Genomic DNA, 21,358 nt, shown 5'->3' on the forward strand with positions numbered 1-21,358 from the left:
GAAACTTCAAAGCTTTTGCACAGCAAAGGAAACCATAAACAAGACCAAAAGACAACCCTCAGAATGGGAGAAAATTTTTGCAAATGAAGCAACTGACAAAGGATTAATCTCTAAAATTTACAAGCAGCTCATGCAGCTCAATAACAAAAAACCAAACAACCCAATCCAAAAATGGGCAGAAGACCTAAATAGACATTTCTCCAAAGAAGATATACAGATTGCCAAGAAACACATGAAAGAATGCTCAACATCATTAATCATTAGAGAAATGCAAATCAAAACTACAATGAGATATCATTGGTCAGAATGGCCATCATCAAAAAATCTAGAAACAAATGCTGGAGAGAGTGTAGAGAAAAGGGAACACTCTTGCACTGCTGGTGGGAATGTGAATTGGTACAGCCACTATGGAGAACAGTATGCAGGTTCCTTAAAAAACTACAAATAGAAATACCATACGACCCAGCAATCCCACTACTGGGCATATAACCTGAGAAAACCATAAGTCAAAAAGAGTCATGTACCAAAATGTTCATTGCAGCTCTATTTACAATAGCCAGGAGATGGAAACAACCTAAGTGTCCATCATCGGATGAATGGATAAAGAAAATGTGGTACATATATACAATGGAATATTACTCTGCCATAAAAAGAAAGGAAATTGAGTTATTTGTAGTGAGGTGGATGGACCTAGAGTCTGTCATACAGAGTGAAGTAAGTCAGAAAGAGAAAGACAAATACCATATGCTAACACATATATATTGAATCTGAGAAAAATAAAATGTCATGAAGAACCTAGGGGTAGCGACGGGAATAAAGACACAGACCTGCTAGAGAATGGACTTGGGGATATGGGGAGAGGGAGGGGTGAGCTGTGAAAGGGTGAGAGAGTGGCATGGACATGTATACACTACCAAACGTAAAATAGATAGCTAGTGGGAAGCAGCCTCATAGCACAGGGAGATCAGCTTGGTGCTTTGTGACCACCTAGAGGGGTGGGATGCAGAGGGTGGGAGGGAGGGAGATGGAAGAGGGAAGAGATATGGGAACATACGTATACGTATAACTGATTCACTTTGTTATAAAGCAGAAACTAACACACCATTGTAAAGCAATGATACTCCAATAAAGATGTTAAAAAAAAAAAAAAAGCTTCTAGACCAAGGTTCTTGACTTGGGAATGAAATGTGAAATAAGCATCCTAATGGGTGACCTGCATAAATTCTATGTAAATAATTTCAAACAAATGGTTAACTCAAACAAATCTGAAAGTATGCAACAAATAAAAATGTATACTTACAACTAAATCATCTGTTACTTTAATACACAAACTCCCATCAGAATGCCTATATTTGAGAACCACACGTGCCTGAAATAAAAATACATATTTAGAAACAGTGAAGTCAGAAGACATTTCTCATAAATAATTTAGTCTTCAGGTGGGCTAAAATGGATCCTTGTAGAATTAATAGCCAAAACATCTAAAGGCACCTTTACTGTAAACTTATTATTGAAATGTGGGAAAACAGGATTTTGTTCATTTCTATTGCTGCAATTTTTTTAAGACTTAAAATAGTCAGGTATTTTATTTTCAGCCACTTTGAAGAGATGTACTGAAAATTCCCAAGACACATCCATATTCAGAGAGCCTGTGAGACTCTTAAGGTGGTCTGGCATTTCTTGCCAGTCAGAATAATATACTGAAGGGTATTCACAGCTTGCCACCTCAAAGTATACCACTTGGGCATAAGGAATGTTTTGAGCTGAAGGCGATTAGCTCTCTGCCCTTTCTGGCCAAAAGCAGGACATAAATTAACCTTTGTAAAGGTGACATAAGTTTCCAGTTGTAAAGGTGTTTCCCTCTCCCTGGGAAAAGAGAACACGGTTTGTTCCCTAACAAACCTTACTAAACAACTCTTATTTCCCATACATTTCCTAGTCACCTTCTCACAACTTACCCCCTCCCAGAAGCCCCAAACCTCTTTTCCTTTGTCCAGCCTCTTTCCCACCCTTTGTTAAGATGGCATATAGGTCCCAAATTCCTCAGGTCACATTTCTTTGTGAACTTCTGTGCTATGTATGTTTCTACCTGTTAATTTGCAGAGCCCCAGTCATAACACCTAAGAGAGTAAAGGAGAAGGTTTTTTCTCCCCTACAATACCAACACACCTAGCCACAGATGAATGATAGGCAAAGATGGGGGGAAAAAATAGCAGAAATGGCTAGTTTAGTTCAAATCCATTCCCCAGGAAAGAGCACTGCAGTCGCAATTCATACCTTCCATTTTCCCATGGCTCTCAGGAGGTGGACTCAGGCTAAGTTACTCAGCAAAATCACATCTTTATCGTGATGGCACAACATGATGTCTCCATCAACAACTTTCTAAATCCAGAATAACTCCTATACTGAGTGCCATGCTACACAGCACTTTTTGTTGTTTGGTATTCTACAGTTAGGAAGCCAAGAAAATGATTTAGGTATTACAATATTCCAATAAAAGAAGACATCTCCCAATAGAGTTTACAACTTCCATGAACATTATTTTTACTACTTTAAATGATGGATTTGAAAGTGTACTGCAGCAGAGTCAAGTTTCTTGTTAACCAAAATAAACAACTCTTCTTTAGTTTTAGCTAGCTGTTTTAAAAAGTGCTAAGTATCTATAAGCCAAAACAGGAACATAATTTTAAAATGGTTACAATGTAGCACAGGACCCTCAAGACAATTCTGGAAACTAGATAAAAAGGGCTATTAGAGCTTTTCCTACAGCTTTTCCCATTATGCTCTCTGCTCTCCTGGGATTGCAAAAACGAAAGTCATACCACCCTGAGATTTGTCTTGGTGAGGGAGGAAAGGGAACGCACCAAGCACTTAAGTAGGTATAAATAATGACAACTAGGTTAAGTACCTTTAGACTACCTAACTGATTCTATTTATTGAGCTACTAAATTCAGTTTTACGTATTTAAAAAAATTCAGTCCTCCAGAAACAAAAAGAAACTGAAACTAAAAAATATACTAAGCATGACAACTACGTAAGGTTTTAACTCTCACTTAAAAGAATACTCAATGGCGAGTAGAAATGAGAGTTAAAAGGTCTGTGATACTATACAAGAGAGTCCATTCTGTAACTTAGAGAGCGCCTAAGTTACCATGTCAGATGCCACTAAGAGAGAAAAAGAAATCAAGGTTCTTGCTTTCTTAGGAACTTTGAATTCAACCAAGCAAAATAATCAAAACATAAGACAACATAAATTAAGCCCTATAAAGGCACATACAGGTAAAATGTTAAAAGAGAACGCAAGTAATTTAGATTGGGAGAAGGGGAAGTGTGAAAAGGCTTTATGGAGATGGCTTCAGAAATGCATTTTCTTTTCTTTTACGGAAGAAGTTAGGAGAAAAGCTGAAGTGGCAGTCTGAAGATATGATACATTATGTAGCTTCATGAGACTAGGGCTGAGTATGGCGGAAATGGTGGAAGACAAAGCCAGCAAGACTGGAGAGAGGGTCAGACTGGAGACTGGGAGTCCGGATGTCTACCAGCAATCAATGAAGAACCAGGTTTAAAGCAGGAAACTGAGAGTTCAATTTTTGTGTTTTAGATAGCTGTGGTATGAGAGTGGTCCAGAAATAATGCCATCTTCAGTTAGAGCAGATGCAACAGAGAATGGTAAAAGGTGATGAACGTAATCAACAGGGAGAGAAGACAGAATTCTGTAAAACAGATCCCAAAGAGTTCTGACAAAATTTCTTTTCTTTTTTAGTCCCAGCAGTATGGACCGGTAGAAATAGCATGAACATGGGGTTTAGAGACGTGGGTTCAAATTTTAGCTTCATTTCTTAGAGACTAAGCAAATCATTTAGTGTATCTAAGATTGTTTATTCGTCTACCTCAAGGAGCTGTCTTAATTGTTCACATAAATTATACAAATAAATATATATATAAAATGTCTGTCACATACAAGGTACTCAATATAACTGTCAGTATCTCCCCACTCATCCCCTCACCTTCCAATCAAAAAAATCACTAGTTTTTAACTAGTGCAAGGCTATCATAAGAAGGCACAAGTTTTTAGGCCACTGGAATTTTCTGATTGGGGAAAGAGCTCAAAGATTCTCGCTCTCTTGCCTATACTAGACATGCCTTGTTCACAGCAATGCTCTATAATTGCCATTTTATTTTCATTTTCCCTAAGAATGACCACATTCTTAAAATATGATTACTCTTGATATGAATTTGTATTTATTTTTACTACCTTTTCAAATATTTTTAGTTTACACTGTGGGTACTTCTGGACAAAATTCCTGTATTGTCCTCATGGTGTACTGCTTAAAGAAACAGATGGCCCTACAAACAAAATCTACCAAATGGAGGAGCCAGAAATTGTGTCATAAACAAAGTACTCAATTTCAAAAATATCTAACTCATTTCATAATTTGTTATTATTACATCTTTGTATTGCAAAGAATGAAACTAAGAATGTTTTACAGCTTCTTATTACTTATCTAGGTCTAAAAAGCTAGCAGGATTTTTTTTTTTTTTCTGGCTGCATTGGGTCTTCATTGCGGTGTGCGGGCTTCTCATTGCAGCGGCTTCTCATGTTGTGAAGCAGGGCTCTGGGAGCGCGGGCTTCAGTAGTTGCAGTACGTGGGCTCAGTAGTTGTGGCTCAGGGCCTTACTTGCTCCTCGGCATGTGGGATCTTCCCGGACCAGGGATGGAACCCATGTCTCCTTCATTGGCAGGAAGATTCTTAATCACTGCGCTACCGGGGAAGTCCCGCTAGCAAAATTTCTAATTAACAGGGAGCTGCTTCAAATATTATTTAGATGACAATAAAATAAATAAAAACCTGAGAGGAAGAAAAGTCAAGACCCAAATGCTATATTCTCATCCTTGCGACTTCTTTGCTTTTTAATAATAAGCTAATCTCTGACACTCACTTATAATTTTTGTGGGGGCCATGCATGAATTACAGGGATCCATGGGCCCTCTAAAATTGTTTACAAACTTCTACGTACAAGTGGATTTTTCTGAGAAAAGGGTGCAAGCATCTCATGTTCTCAAAAAGGCACTGACCTCCAAAAGATTAAGAACCACTACGCTAATGGCTGTAGATGCCTCCAAACTGGGGTCTTTCCAAAATTTCTCTGCGGTGGCAGAAAAACATAACCGTTTTATCTTACACGAGGTAGTACGGGACAAGGGCACCAAAACAGCTGAGGGACAGAAGGCCGAAACTGCAGGGGGAGGAGCCCTGCCCTTACAGACACGTAAACCAACGACAGCCATAAGGGATGTTCAGGGATTGGGGGCGGAGGAAGGTTACCTAAGGGCCCTGAAATGACCCCGATCTTGCCCGTTTCAGGGCTTCATCGGCCGTTAGTAAGGGAGGAACAAGCGGACTTGGCGGGGTCCGTCTCTCCTCACTCACAGCACCTACCAGGATGCTGGAGAAGCTTCGAAGGCCGAGCGGACGGCAGAGAAGTTATCCTGACCGGGGGCTGGGACAGAGGCACTGGCCCCTCCAGTGATTTACCTTCATAGGGTCTGCGAGGTAGAGCTTCTCCGCTGCGCGACTGAACTCCTCCCAGGTCTGGTACTGCGGCATCGTGGGCCCGTGGCAGAACAGGAGAGGGAGGCAAAGCTACGGACCTGAGGCGACGCGACGCGGCCCACCGACCTCCCTACCTCTCGCAGCCACCTACTGCGGCAGAGACCCAGCCGCTCAACGATGGTGGCGCCTCTCCGCACCAACGCGTCGTTCCATTGGACGGCCCTGACCGCCCTCGCCCAATGGAAAGGAGGGATGTTGCCAAGTAGGAGGTGGAGCCCCGAGCGTGTGGCTCTGGGAGCTGGTCCAGAGAAGTGGAGAGCGAGGAAACGATGGAGGTTGCCACAGCGCCCCCTATGGGACTGGAGGAGAATCTGTCCCGCTGTTCTTTGGGCTGGACTCCAATGGTGAAGCCTAAGTTTCTTCAGCAAACATTGAGCGGCTTAGTGATAAGCGCTGGAGCTACAAGAATGGAGACATTAGGGTCCAGCTGTCACACTTACAGCTTAGTAAAAGCGAGAGGAGACATAAACACAAGAATGCAACCGAAAACTTTATGTGATGGATATTTATGTCGGGTTAGTAGAACACAAAGGAAGAGTGATCACGTGTGGGTGGGGGGATGCTATAGTGATGGCACAAGCCGAATCTAGATAAACATGGTGGATGTCCAACAGGTGGGCAAGGCAGGACAGGATATCTAGGCCCACTTTAGATCTGTAGTGTATTTAATGTGATAGGTATTTGGGGGATGGGGGAAGAAAAGAATCAAGGGAAGAAATCATGTCATCACTTAAACCAGGAGAAGACATTTGAACTTTGTTCTCCAGGCAATGGAGTGGTATAGAAGGGTATTTTTCTTTAATCAAGTTTATTGAAGAATTTTTTTTTTGTACAATGAAACACACCAGTTTTAAATGTACAGGTTGATGCATTTTGACACACACACACACATTTATATATTAAAACCATTGGATATATGCCCATATACCAGATACCACAATCAAGATAAGGAACATCTCTATCTCCAGAATAGTTCCCTTATGCTTCTTTATCTTCAATCCCACCACCTGCACCCCTAACCCTGGACAATCACTGACCTGCTTTCTGCCACTCTAGTTTTCCTGCCCATGCAAGGGCTTTAAGCTGATTTGCATATTATAGGGCTCCAGCTTCACACAAAGACTGAAGTGAAGTGGCAAACCTGGAGATGGGGAGACCTCTTAAGATGCTCATGCAGTAATACAGGCATATAGATAACTAAAAAGGACCTACTGTATAGCACAGGGAGCTCTACTCAGTACTGTGTAATGACCTATATGGGAAAAGAAATCTAAAAAAGAGTGGATATATTGTATATGTACAACTGTTTCACTTTGCTGTGCACCTGAAACTAAGACTACATTGTAAAACAATTATACTCCAAAAAAAATGTTTTAAAGGATATATTGTACAGCACAAGGAATATAGCCAATATTTTAAAACAACAAAAAAGCCATGGATCTGAATTAAGACACTAGCTTAGGAATGGAGAGGAGGAAACAGTTTTGAGATTTACTCAGTGAATGATGTGGGGTATGCAGGAGAGGAAAAAGTAGAATGATTCCTGGGCCAGTGGAGGTGGTGATGCCATTGACTGATGCAGGGGAAAGGGAAGAAGAAAAGGTCTGGGGGAGATTGGGGAAGACAGTGAGTTCAGTTGTGAACTTGATGAGTTTGAAATATCTTTGGGACATGCAGGTGAAGATGTCTGGTAACTTAGCTGGGTATCTCCATCGGTAACTCCAGGAGCGGTATGAAATAGGAGTCATCAGCAGATAGGTCTTAGTTGAGCCTTCCTGGGGAGAGGACACAGCATAAGAAGAGAAGACTACGGACAAAGCCTGTGAAACAGCCACATGTACAAAGGGTTAGAGAGAGCGAGTAGAGCTCACAAAGGAGGCGAAGCAGAAATTATCAGAGGGATAAAAGGAGACCAGGAGTGTCTGGGAAGTGGCGGGGAGAAGGTTTTGAGGAGGGAGTAGTCAGTGGTGTCAGGTGGCGGGTAGGGAGCAAGTACAAAGAGAACTAAAATGAGTCCACTGATTGTAGTCATTGGGAGGTCATTGGCGACCCTCAACCAGAGAACCCTCAGTCAGACTGGGGTTCGAGTAGAACCGACTGAAAGAGGCTGAAGATGTAGAAAAGTGAAGGCAGTTGCTTTATACTCTCCTTTATAAGAGCTTAACCACAAACAGAAGTGGAAGTAAATAAAAAGATATGAAATTGAGTTATTTGTAGTGAGGCGGATGGACCTAGAGTCTGTCATACAGAGTGAAGTAAGTCAGAAAGAGAAAAACAAATACCATATGCTAACGCATATATATGGAATCTAAAGAAAAAACAATGGTTCTGACAAACCTAGGGGCAGAACAGGAATAAAGACGCAGACATAGAGAATGGACTTGAGGACACGGGGAGGGGGAAGGGTAAGCTGGGACAAAGTGAGAGAGTGGCATGGACATATATACACTACCAAATGTAACACAGATAGCTAGTGGGGAGCAGCCGCATAGCACAGCGAGATCAGCTGGTGCTTTGTGACCACCTGGAGGGGTGGGATAAGGAGGGTGGGAGGGAGACGCAAAACGGAGGGGATATGGGGATATGTGTATACGTATAGCTGATTCACTTTGTTATACAGCAGAAACCAACACAACATGTAACGCAATTATACTCCAATAAAGATGTTAAATAAATAAAAATTAAAAAAAGAAGAGGAGGTAAGAAGATGGCCCAAAGACACCAGTAAAGAAAGTGTTATTGTTTAAGACGGAAAGATTTTGTCCCTGTTTATAACTTTCACAGAAGGAATTGTAAGAGATTAAATAATACAAGAGAAAGAGGAAAGCAAGATTTCAGGGGAAACATGAAGGGGAGGACTAAAGGCACAGATGTATGAAAACAGAAGATTCACCATTGCCTTTGAGGTGGTGGGGAAGGAGGGTAAGGTGGGTAAGGATATAGGTGAATATGTAGATACGAGGACAAGAAGGTAAACTTTCTTTGCCACCTAAGAGGCAAGGCCATCTTCTAAGGTAGGAGGGCAAGAGTGGGTTTGGAGCCTTGAGAAGATTTAGAAAAGCCATTGTGTGAAATGAGTAAGGAAGCAGACCAGAAACTTAAAAAAAAAGTATATCAAACAGAGTTGAAGGCCCAGCTGAAACTGTAGATCATACCCTGGGAATTGCTCCAATCTGCACATCTGCCCCAATCTGGATGGTCTCCAGCACCATCCAGAAGCTTGGGTCTTAGAATGGAAAAGGCAGATAGTAGGGATTTGCAGGGTATGCAAGGCAGAAGGACAAGGGGACAAAAATGTTGAAGGTACAGGCAAGAGAGCAGTTGAAGTGATAAATCATGGGATAATTAATTGGGCCAAAAGAGAGAGTTTAAGGGACCAGGTCTCTAGGAAATCTGAAGGTAATATAACAGTAAAGAGGAACTGAAGTTATGGTCAGATGAGATATTGGGGTTTAACATTTTGGAGGAGAATGGTTCCCGGGTTGGCCATACAAGGATCAAAGTCACATATGAGTAAGAAAGGGGATAGGATGTAGGAGAAGGCTGTGAGCCAGCGGTCCAAATCCTCAGTTAATGAGAACGGGGTTGGGGGAGCCATAAAGGACGAGGCAGAGAGGGCAGAGTCAGAAATAATGACCCTCCGGGAGGAGGGGTTTTTTGCCTGAAGGTGAAAACAATGGGAGTGAAGACAATGCCAACTTTGCATTCATCACGATGAGGAACATAAGAGATCGATTCAATTCAGCAAAACATATATCAAGTGCCCACCCTGGGCAAGCCCCAGGAGCTGTGCTAGGCACTGGAGACCCGGCAGTGAACAAGAAAGACCTCGTCCCTGCCTCATTGAGATCACAGCTTAGAAGCCAGGGTGACAATAAAGAAGTGATTTCCATTGTGAGGGTTCCCATGATGAGTTCCAGTATCCCCTGAGCTTAGCCCAGCCCAGACCCTAGAGAGAGAAATCAAGATGAGGAAGAAGGGAGAGGCCCTTCTTCATTCAAATGTTCCCAGCCACACTTGGGTGCATTCTTTAAAGTAGGTTATTCTTTCCAGCTGTGGAGAAATAGCTTCCGAAGGGCTATCAAAGAGTGTCCTTTATAAACTGCTCACACTTGCACGTCACAAAAGAAAAATTCCTTTCATTCCCAGAGTCAGGAAGAGCAGGGCCTCTGCACCCTTTGTGGTTATCCTTTTGGCTTCATCTTCACACACGTATCTCATTTGAGCACTAAAACAACCCTGTGAGGGTGGTCCACGAGCCCTTATCATAATTCCGAAAGTCTGAAAAGCTCTGAAAAACAGAAGTATCTTGATATCTTGGTGGAAAACTTGACCTGACCTCTCATAAGGCTATTTGTAGTCTTTATTTGTCCAACTTGGTGTATTTGATTATAGGGTGGAGCCTAGTCTCTGCTGGAGGTATTATGTAATATATGGCATGTGTACCATATTACCTTTCTAGAGTCCAGCAAGCTGTGAATTCCGAAAGATAGGTGTCTGCAAGGATTTTGGATAAGGGATTATGGACCTGTGCGTCTCTCCTTTACAAGTGATGAAGAAACCAAGTCTGAGAAATAAATTATACGAAACAGATTGGCACTGGCCTATGCTCTCCATTGTTCAGGAACTGGCAAGCTAGCAGATGTTAATAACAACAGGAAGTGGTATGATTAATTTTGATTTTTAGAACATGTCACTAGTGACAGTAGGGAAGCTGGATGGGTGGAGCCCAGCCTGGGTGCAAGGTCAAAACCAAAAGCCCTTGTTCTTTCGCCTGCATTGGTTGCCTCCTGTGATTGTTTTCTTGTCCTTGCCTCCCATTCGATTCCATTCCCACTACAGTGTCTTCCACTCTGTCCCCACCACACCCCTCAACTGAAGTTGCTTTCACGAGGTCACCAACTGCTCTCAGGGTCACTAGTGACCTTCGTATTTCCCAATCCAGCAGACAGCTCTCAATCGTTTCTTGACCAGATTATTCAGCTGCATCTGAGGCCATGGACCACCCCGTAATCCTTACAATTTCCCAGCTGCTTGGCTTTTTTGACTCCATCCTTCTTTGCTCCTCCTTCGACCTTTCTGGCTTTTCCCACTCTAGCTCTCTCTTAGCCTCCTGTGCCCTTTTGGCCCTTCAGCACTTGAGCACTGGGTCCCAAGGTACCAGACTTTGCACTCTCTGTAGTTCTTTCTGTCGTTCTTTGGGTTTCCACTTCCACCTCCATGTTGCTTAGTCCAGGCTTCCTCCCTGAGCTTCAGATTCATATATCCAAAAGCCTGCCAGACCCCGGGGCTAACCCTGGAGTTTAATTTTGGGAGGTGAAAACAATTTTTCAGCAAATTGAAGCAATTTATCAGCCATAAATGTGATGCCTCCTTTTAAACTTATTTTACTATTGCCATTTGGCAAATTATTAGCCACTCGTATATTATATTTGACTGCCAGGAATTCAATACCTATGTATCGCAGAACTTTCAAGGGCCAGTGATTGTGTTGGGCAAAATATTTATAAGCTAGTGAGGTCAGGGGCAGAGATAATAAGGCAAATTCTCAAATACCTACAATTAAAGACAGAAAATGTGTCACAGTACAGCAGAGAGCAGTCCATTCCACAAGATTTGGCGATACATGTGTTTACTCTTCTGTTCCTCTCTCTTTCCCCTGAGGAGGAAGGTCTGTTGTTGTTTTTAAGTTAGAAATGACTGATTGTTTTCAAATTCTTTCCTTGGAGCTTTTTGTCCTCCTCGGTTGTCTTCTAAAACCTGTCAGCACCATAGTGGTTGTAGACTACGAATAGGAGTAGGTTCTTAAGTGGCTTCTTACTTAACAATCATAATGACAGTCCACAGTGCTGCTGGCACGCCAGGAACTGCGTGTTACTCTGTTGATTTTCATGCAATAAGCATTTGTGGAACCCACGATACACCGGAGTCAAAGAAGCCGCTGTTCCTCTTGTGCCTTCCCAGGTCTCATGGATTCAAGGCAGAGCAGTCAGAGTGTAACAAACCTGGTAAGAGAAGGCAACTGAGAAACCGGTTTGCCCAGGAGTTGGATCCAGAACGGGGAGGGAAGGAAACCTGAGGACATCCTGACGCAGCTGCAGGTCGGGGGCAGCTTTGGCCCAGTGTCCGGTGGAGGGCAGTGGTGTGCAGACGGTCACGCGGAGACGGGTCCCTGACTGCTGACTTCAGCCTTTTCATAGTCCGCATGCAGCACATACCCCTAGTTTAGCTGAGGAGGTTACTGGTGCGCTGTATTACCTTTTGCTCAATCTCAACTTTTCCTTTTCGGAGAAAGCCTCAGCTCTTACTTAATTGCCAGGAACTTCCAACCCAGTTTAATTCATTCATTACTTATCGAGCACCTCTTCCCTGTCAGTCACGCTACCAGGTGTTCTACACTGAAAACAAAGATGTGCGTGAAAAGCTTACACGCTAATGAGAGCAGAGCAGGCTGCAGGGATAAGGCAAGTTTATAAATAATCAAAACTGGAGGCAGAAACAAATACTGATGGGGATTCAAGCAGGTCTAAGCATCCCCTGCCCTCCCAGGTGTTTGGGGGGGAGGGGTGGTCAGCAGGTAAAGACAAGAGTGTGACTGTATGAAGCCCAGAGCTGACCTCCAGGACACACATCCAGCAGGTTCTGTGATCAGAAGCACCCCCCGGAGCTGCATAGGAACAGTAAGGATCACCTTGAGGCTGCAGGCTCGGGGTAGGAAAGGGAGGGATGGAGGGAGGGACACAGGCCGAGATAGAAGTCACCCTAAGAAACAAAGCCCCTTCCCAGAGCCATGCTCAGAGGGGCTTAGAGACCAAAGGTTGTGCTAGCACCCTCATGCCACCCTCACCGACAAAGCCGTCCCCCAGGCATACGGCAGAGTTCATGGAGGCTGTCTCTCGCTGCCCCAGTTGAACCCCATGCCAAGGATGCTAACATTGCCGTACTTTGGGCAGGTAATTCTCCCTTTAAGGTGAAACATTTCAAGCAGAATGAAAACACCTCAAAAAACAAGGGGGGGGAAAGCCTTGTTTTGTCCAAGGGTGTTGAGAGAGAACAGGCTCCCATTGAGCCTTGGGGATCAGAAAGGCCACCCTCAGTATTGCCTCCTCTGGGGGAAGGTGGGTCAGGCCAGGTCAGATGCTGCCCAACCCTGGCCGCTGTGCTCTGGAGACGGGAGGCCAATGGCAGGGGGCACTGAGATTCCGAGGCTCCTGCCTTGTCAGTTTCCTCTGAAACTGATTAAAATGAAATGCAAACCCAAGTCGCTGGGGAAAAAAGGTCAGAATTTTACCCCCGCCTGCTCCCCTCCCTCCTCAGCACACTGAGCTCTGGCCTGGGTCCCATCACTGCTCAGATTTCCCCTTCACCCGGGCAGCCCCGCACTGCCCAGAAACTCCAGAGAATGGCCCCATTGTAGATGAGACAAACCAAAATAGCAGCATCTTCTGTTCTCGGCCTTAGGGAGATTCACTTAAAACCCCAAAGTCCCAGCTGTGGACGACAATGGAAGTCATTGTTGCAAATTAGTGATCCTGGAACAGATGAGAGGCAGGTAGTCAGAGAGCAGCCAGTGTGGTGGGCTGGGCTGCGGGGAGAGGACAATTACGCAGTCACTCCATTAACCCAATTAGCAATCACTGGCAGGAATTCTGTTCATCACCAAAGAAGCACGGTGGGGAAGGTGGGAAAAGGGGACAACCAACTGGTAGGGGGTTATGGGGGCTGCGGTTGGGGAGGGAGGGGATCACTGCTGGAACAAAAGGTCTAGAAATAGAACTTCAGTTATTCCTAGGCTGGTAAATGTTATTTTTATCGTGTTTTAAAAATGTTCTAGATTTCTTTTTAGACTGTGCCCTAGAGCATTTGGATGAACAGTGTTTGCGTTAATTAATAAATCAACATATAATTAATAATAAATTGAGGGAAGAGATATGGGAACATACATATATGTATAACTGATTCACTTTGTTATAAAGCAGAAACTAACACACCATTGTAAAGCAATGATACTCCAATAAAGATGTAAAAAAAAAAATAAATTGACATATATACACTAATATGTATAAAATGGATAACTAATAAGAAAAAAAGAAAATCCCTTTGGATTTGAAAGATAATAAGAAAATTAGAGAATAGTCTTAAGTATATAAACTCAGTAAAATTATGAAGTGGAAAACAAATCTCAGGACACTAACATACATATTACTTAAGAAGTTTTGCAATAAAATAAGTCCAAGACAGTTAGGGGATCAAAGTTTTGTTTTGTTCTGTTTTGTTCTTAAGATAGAGAATTGTGCCTTTTTTTAAACATTTTTATTGGAGTATCATTGCTTTACAATGGTGTGTTAGTTTCTGCTTTATAACAAAGTGAATCAGTTATACATATACGTATGTTCCCATATCTCTTCCCTCTTGCGTCTCCCTCCCTCCCACCCTCCCTATGTGCCTTCTTAAGGAAGAGGAAAACGAGTCAGTTTGGCAGAGGGAAGGGAGGTGCAGTTGGCAAAGAAAGCAGAATACTTGATCAAGGATGCTCTGCGAAATGACAAGAAAAGAATATCAATAATACTAACAATAAAAGTAACACCAATAACTGCATAAATAAATAACTCGGAGGACATCTCCACTCAGCAGCGGGCTCTGCTGTGGAAACTGTCCGGGTGGCCTGGGAAATGGTGACTGTGGACTCTTGATTGATCACAGCTGTCATGTCCTCAAGTCCAACAAGTCAATCAACATGTCCTAAGTGTCTACCTGGTACTCGCTGGAGTTTTGTGAGAGGGGATGGACACAGCATGAAGAAGGCTACAGCTGTAAGCACTACTGGCTTTCATAAGCAGTGTTTACATTCAAGTCACAAAATTCTGAGCAGAGAAGGGACAGGTTAATTGGGAATGGGAATCAGGAAAAACTGCACAGAGGAGCTGGATTTTAAAAATAAAGGTCAGATTATGACAGATGGAATGGGCAGGCTTTAGGATACAGAGAAGGTGTAAGCAAAGGCACAGAGACAAACTTTTAAGGAGCGGGTGCAGCCCTTCTCCAGGGGGAGGCTGGGGTACTCAGAACACGGCGACCTTAGTGGCAGAGATGACCAGTTGCGAAAGAGGGCATTGGAGTGGCCACTGATGACTGGAAAGACGGTGAGGAAGGTCCTCCCACCCCCTCTGCCTGGATTTTATCTGTTTTAGAGGCCACAGGGTGAGGGACTGACCTGGGATCTTCGTGTGGCCGCCTGGGGCTGCAGGAACCAGGACATTGATAACTACACCCTTCATCACAGTAAGTAAGGGGAGAAAGGGAAACCTACCAAGTCCGGAGCCCTGGCTGACTGTGGGAGGACCGATGGAGAAGATAAGCCCAGCCCCAGGGGAAACAATGACTGATTAGGTGTCTGCCTGTCTCCTTCCCCACTCAGACCTGGGAGCCGCCCTCCCACAGCTCCCTCCCCGAGGCCCACTACCTCTCACTCTATTATCACTCTCTCCACACGCCATTGTGCTCTCACCCAATTTCTCTCCTGCTTTTATTCCCTTCTCACCTTTCCCAGCCTTCCAGCCACTGTGAAAGAGAAAAATGGTAAGACATGCAAAGCTTTGACTTCAGCACAGAGATGAGGTGCTCTGTGTCTCCTGTGTTTGACCAGTTGCAAGCCAGCTGTGTCTGGTTGCTCGAGATCTAGCTAAGCTTTGCTGCCCTTTACAGTCTGTCTTCAGGATGCAGGGGCTGGGAGGGCCCACACTGACCTTTGACCACACAGACAGTAATTATTTGCTGATGGCCAGCATGATGACATGTGGAGAAACTAATCCCCACCAAAGGATTTTAGGAAAACATTCTTTGATCACTGACAGATGGAATTTCCGTATCCACGGAGGTGTCTCAGGCATATGTTCTGAGATCTATGGAATTGTTGTGTGCGTTGGGGTGAGGGCTGGGAAGCACGTCCATCTTGGCGTCTGGGCCTGCTTTCTTCTGGGTGTGGGTCACCACCCTCCTCATGGACACAGCCTTCCTTCTTCCATTCTTGTTGGAGATCACCCAGGCTCCTGGAAGGCCCTTGCTCCCTCCCCGCTCAAGGCTGGGATGGTGTTTGTATGTGAACTGATGGGTATTCTATACCCGCTCTGTACCCAACCACACAATACCTGCCTGTTCTCAAAGCACCAGCCCAAAGGCACTCCAGCTTCTTCTCAGGTTTCGTGAACTGCACCTGGTCCTTCTTCCCCTGAGGCTGCAATGTTGGAGGCTGAGTAGATGGCCTCCTGGTGGCTCCCACAAGGCCAGGCCCCCGAGGCGACTGGGGTTTTAGAGGCTGTCACTATGGCAAGAGTCAAAGAGAGCCTCGAAGCTGGGGGCATCCTTCAGGAGTGAGCTACCTCTGGCTCCAAGCAAGAGGAGACTAACAGGTCTCTGGCTGGGCAGAGACAGGACAGCTACTTTGGAAGTGCAAGGAGGTGTGCACAGGCACTGGCGTGGTGCCTGGAGGGCTTCCCAGTGTCCCCTTGAGAGCCCTTGGCCCACCTCCCAGCTAAGCTCAGCTGGGGGGCTCGGGCTCAGCTCTAAGCAAGCCTGGACAGAAATGGCCGTGGAGCTCACCCTTACCTGGCAGCTCCCACTACCAGCACAAATGAGCCTTTAAACAGCTTCCTCACTTCCCGGGGTGGGTGGGCAGTCAGGGCAAGTGGCTGCTGGTGGCCACTGCCTCATTTTCTGGTGCAGTTCCAGGTGGCCGGCGCCACTACTTCTTTTCTGTCCACATGCGGAGGCCAAGGGGTCTCCTGGGAGAGAGTTGCTTTGAAGCTCCTGCGCTGAACTCCTGCACCCCGTCTTGGTGTTGGGAAGCCTTACAGCTGCTCTGCGCTGGCAAAGCCTTCTCTCGCTAACTTGGGGCTTTTTGGATCAGGGTGTTGGTGAAGCAGAGTTTTGGCAAGAGCCTCGGCAGCGGCTACCAAGAGGAGAAAGAAGGGAGATAATTAGACCTGGTAATTGGTTTGCTTTTTACTTTTTTTACAGGCAACAGTGACTATGGCTGGGAGAAGACACAGAAGAAAGTTGTCCTCCAGGATCAAGGCTAAGCTGTCTTGATTTTAGGGGAAAATGCTGGTCCCCGACCAGTCCAGTACTTCCCGTCACGTCTTGCCTGGCACATCTGTCTGGCTGTGAAATGATTCTCTGCACTCCATGCTGTCCCCAACACGGCAATGCAGGTTTATGGTACCCAGGTCCATGCTGAGCCCGGGACCAGGCATCTTAGAACCTTGAATCCAAAGGTAACCTTTAGATGGAGTTGCCCAACTCTGACGCCTCCAAGAAGAGATGCTGTGGGGCCTATTGCAAAGGGCTTTATGGAAGCCTTTTGTTTCTGGGCAGAGCTGACTCATCATTTCCCCCAGATAAGTTTGCTCTCTGGGAGGTTTCCAGGCCCCCATCCCTCCAGTTGGCCGTTTCTCCAGACCAGATGGCTCATGTTAGATCTCAATTTGCAACGTGCTACCCTTCACGGGCACATGTTCTGGATTCGTCCCAAACTGAGCAGCTGATTCACTGGGACGTTCTGGGAGGTCCTCGCCATTTGATTCCAACTCAGCACATCAGCATAGAACCTGCGAGTAGGATTTCCAGTTTTTGTGGGGAGCCTATTGATTCTAAGCCCAGACCCAGAAGTGCAGTCCTGGGAGACTGAAGTTGGACCTCAGGCGGGGTGCCCCGGGAGCTCTGCATCCCGTCCTTCGGTTCTGCTGTTGCCCCCGGCAGGGCTGCTTCCTCAAAGTTCATCAGAAGTGGACTCAGTGGGATCAATGACCTGTTTTTGTGGCCATTTAATATCTTGGATAAAAGCAGAGGAAAGAATTCACGACCAGTTTGAGCTCTGAGAGTTTAGGTTTAAACAGGATGGCCTTTCTTCAGCTTCCCTCCTTCCCAGTTACCGACCCGTTTATACAGCAGACAGTTATTGAGCAAGTATTGTGTGCCAGACATTGTTCTTAGGGCTCGGGGGTAAGGATAAAAAGATGATCTTTGCCTTCAAGGGACTTAATGACTAATGTCTGAGATAGGCAGGCACTGAGAACAAAGTGAGTGAGAGCTGACGTAACGCAGTGGTCAAGAGCCCAGACTCAGGAGCCAGACCACCTGGCTCAGGCTCCTGCTCTGCCACTTAGAAGCATGTGACTTTGGACAAATTACTTCACCACTACGTGCACCAGTTTCCTCATCGGTAGAATGAGAATAATAACGATACCTACTTTAGTGTTTTATGAGGATAAATTAGTTACTAGATTTAAAGTGCTTAGAACCGTGCCAGGAGGAGTGAGGGTGGTACACATCTGAGATAGGCTAAAGCTATAGTGTCGAGAGGACTAATTGTTTTTGTTTGTTTGTTTTTTTTTTGCGGTACGCGGGCCTCTCACTGTTGTGGCCTCTCCCGCCGCGGAGCACAGGCTCCGGACGCGCAGGCTCCGGACGCGCAGGCCCAGCGGCCATGGCTCACGGGCCCAGCCGCTCCGCGGCACGTGGGATCTTCCCGGACCGGGGCACGAACCCGTGTCCCCTAGCATCGGCAGGCGGACTCCCAACCACTGTGCCACCAGGGAAGTCCGAGAGGACTAATTGGATGAAGGACTTAAGAGGAAGGAAGAGGTAAGGTATGTACCCCAGGATTCTGGGATCTGGACATGTGCAGCCAGGAAAGCTCTTTTGAGCCTAGGGGCCACTACCATATACATATATATATATATACACTTTATTTTAAATGTAAGTGTAGTTGATTTATAATATTGTGTTAGTTTCAGGTGTACAGCAAAGCGATTCAGTTATATATACATATATGTATATATATATTCTTTTTTCCCTTGATTCTTTTCCATTATATTTTCTTACAAGATATTGAATATAGTTCCCTGTGCTATACAGTAAATCCTTGTTGTTTAATCTATTTTATATATACTCATGTGCATCTGTTAATCCCATACTCCCAGTTTATCCCACCCTTGCTTCCCACTTGATAACCATAAGTTCGTTTTCTCATTGTGAGTCTGTTTCTGTTTTGTAAATAAGTTCATTTGACTTTTTTTTTTTTTTTTGCGGTATGCGGGCCTCTCATTGTTGCGGCCTCTCCCGTTGCGGACCACAGGCTCCGGATGCGCAGCCTCAGCAGCCATGGCTCACGGGCCCAGCCGCTCTGCAGCATGTGGGATCTTCCCGGACCGGGGCACGAACCCGTGTCCCCTGCATCGGCAGGCGGACTCTCAACCACTGCGCCACCAGGGAAGACCCTGACTATTTTTTAGATTCCACATATAAGTGCTATCATATATTATTTGTCTTTCTCTGTCTGACTTACTTCACTTAGTGTGGTATTCTCTAGGTCCATCCACGTTGCTGCAAGTGGCATTATTTCATTCTTTTTTGTGGCTGAGTAATATTCTGCTGTGTGTGTGTGTGTGTGTGTGTGTGTGTGTGTGTGTGTGTGTGTGTATACCACACCTTCTTTATCCATCCATCTGTCAATGGACAGTTAGTTTGCTTCCATGTCTTGGCTATTGTAAATAGTGCTGCTATGAACATTGGGATGCATGTGTCTTTTTGAAATAGAGCTTTCATCTTTTCTGCATATATGCCCAGGAGTGGGATTGCAGGATCATATGGTAACTCTATTTTTAGTTTTTTAAGTAACCTCTAGGCTGTTTTCCATAGTGGCTGCACCAATTTACATCCCACCAACAGTGTAGGAGGGTTCCCTTTTCTCCACACCCTCTCCAGCATTTATTATTTTTAGACTTTTTGATGATGGCCATTCTGACAAGTGCAAGGTGATACCTCATTGTAGTTTTGATTTGCTTTCCTCTAATAATTAGCGATGTTAAGCATCTTTTCATGTGCCTCTTGGCCATCTGTATGTCTCCTTTGGACAAACGTCTGTTTAGGTCTTCTGCCCATTTTTTGGTTGGGCTTTTTGTTCTTCTGTTATTGAATTGTATGAGCTGCTTGTGTATTTTGGAAATTAAGCCCAAATTGTCAGTCACATCATTTGCAAATATTTTCTCCTAGTAGTAGGTTGTCTTTCTGTTTTTGTTTATGGTTTCCTTTGCTGTGCAAAATATTTTAAGTTTGATTAGGTTCTATTTGTTTCTTTTTGCTTTTATTTCTATTGCCTTGGGAGACTGACCTAAGAAAAGACTGCTACAATTTGTGTCAGAGAATGTTTTGCCTATGTTCTCATCTAGGAGTTTTATGGTGTCATGTCATATTTAAGTCTTTAAGCCATTTTGAGTTTATTTTTATCTATGGTGTGAAGGAGTGTTCTAAATTCATTGATTTACATGCAGCTGTCCAGCTTTCCCAACACCCGTTGCTGAAGAAACTGTCTTTTCTCCATTGTATATTCTTGCCTCCTTTGTCAAAGATTAATTGACCCTAGGTGTGTGGGTTTATTTCTGGGCTCTCTATTCTGTTCCATTGATCTATATGTCTGTTTCTGTGCCAACACCACAGTGTTTTGATTACTGTAGCTTTGTAGTATTGTCTGAAGTCTGGAAGGTTATGCCTCCAGCTTTGTTCTTTTTCCTCAGGATTGCTATGGCAATTCTGGGTCTTTTGTGCTTCCATAGAGATTTTAAGATTACTTAATTCTAGTCTGTGGAAAATGTCATAGGTAATTTGATAGGGATCACATTATATCTGTAGATTGCTTTGGGTAGTATGGCCATTTTAACTATATTAATTCATCCAATCCAAGAGCATGGGATATCTTTCCATTTCCTTGAATCATCTTCGATTTCCTTTATCAATGTTTTATAGTTCTCAGCATGTAAGTCTTTCACCTCCTTGATTAGGTTTATTCCTAACCAAGGAATTTTTTAATGTGATTTTAAACACGATTTTTTTTTTTACTTTCTCTTCCTGATATTTCATTGTTAGTGTAATATATATATATATATATATGTTTTTTAATCTTGAGTAATTATGGCCTTGGTTTGTTTCTTTGTAGAGTGGGGATAATCATATCTTACCTCCCAACCTCAGAAAAACCAACATTTGAATCTACTATGTCCCAGACAGTTTCATTCTAAGATTGAGATAAATAACATATTCTAAATGTGTTTATTTTAAAAATTATGACTTTCTCTCTACCACAGCCTCCCCGACCTCATACCCACCAATAGCCTGGGTAACTGAAAGACGACCAAGCAGGCAGGACTTTGGTCTGGCTTTGATAACAGCAGGTACTGCTGTGGTCCTGTTTTGCCTCCATGCAATTCATCACATTTCCATGCTGTTTAGGTCCTGGTTACTAAAGCCTTGTGACCCCATGGGAGGCTGGTGATTTCTTCAGAAGGAGGATCTGGGAGCAGTAAGAAGCCTCGTGAGAAGGGCTGGGCTGCTCAGAGGTGAAGTTTTCTGGATGATATGATGAGATGGGTTGAGGACACACATTCCCCTGTGCAGACCGGTCCCCCCGGGTCCTGGAGGAGCTTCAAGCTCCTAGGAGCTTGTCTGTGCCGCAGGGCTTCTGTAAGGCAGGCTCTGCACAAAGCATGAGCTTGTTAACGGAGGTGGGTGGGGAGCATTCACATCCTTTGACTGAGGGGAAAGGCCGGATTGGGGGGTGGTAGTGCGGGGAGCGCGGCAGCCTCACTGCTCATTACCGTGAGCTGCCTTCAGGTGTCCTGGAGAGACTTCTTGGCGAGGTTTCAGAGCTTGCCACCAAGATTATGGCCCCGGCTGGCCTGGCAGCCGTG

The 21,358-nt window shown here is 44.6% G+C and overlaps 1 protein-coding gene across 2 annotated transcripts in view; it reads right to left on the reverse strand.

Annotated features, from left to right (window-relative positions):
- SRP9 (signal recognition particle 9) overlaps window positions 1–5,756 on the reverse strand; it is a 15,536-nt gene extending 9,780 nt beyond the window's left edge. The window contains exons 1-2 of one of the 2 annotated variants that reach the window (XM_067729619.1): window positions 5,538–5,756; window positions 1,301–1,369 (exon numbers count right to left, since the gene is read on the reverse strand). In XM_067729619.1, the coding sequence (XP_067585720.1) occupies window positions 1,301–1,369; window positions 5,538–5,609 (141 nt within the window). In that variant the 5' untranslated portion in view covers window positions 5,610–5,756. The remainder of the gene's footprint in view (window positions 1–1,300; window positions 1,370–5,537) is intronic. The other variant, XM_067729617.1, reaches the window with a different exon arrangement.
- Window positions 5,757–21,358: the final 15,602 nt, after the last annotated feature.

This window comes from Pseudorca crassidens, chromosome 2, assembly GCF_039906515.1.
Source record: "Pseudorca crassidens isolate mPseCra1 chromosome 2, mPseCra1.hap1, whole genome shotgun sequence".
Classification (NCBI taxonomy): domain Eukaryota; kingdom Metazoa; phylum Chordata; class Mammalia; order Artiodactyla; family Delphinidae; genus Pseudorca; species Pseudorca crassidens.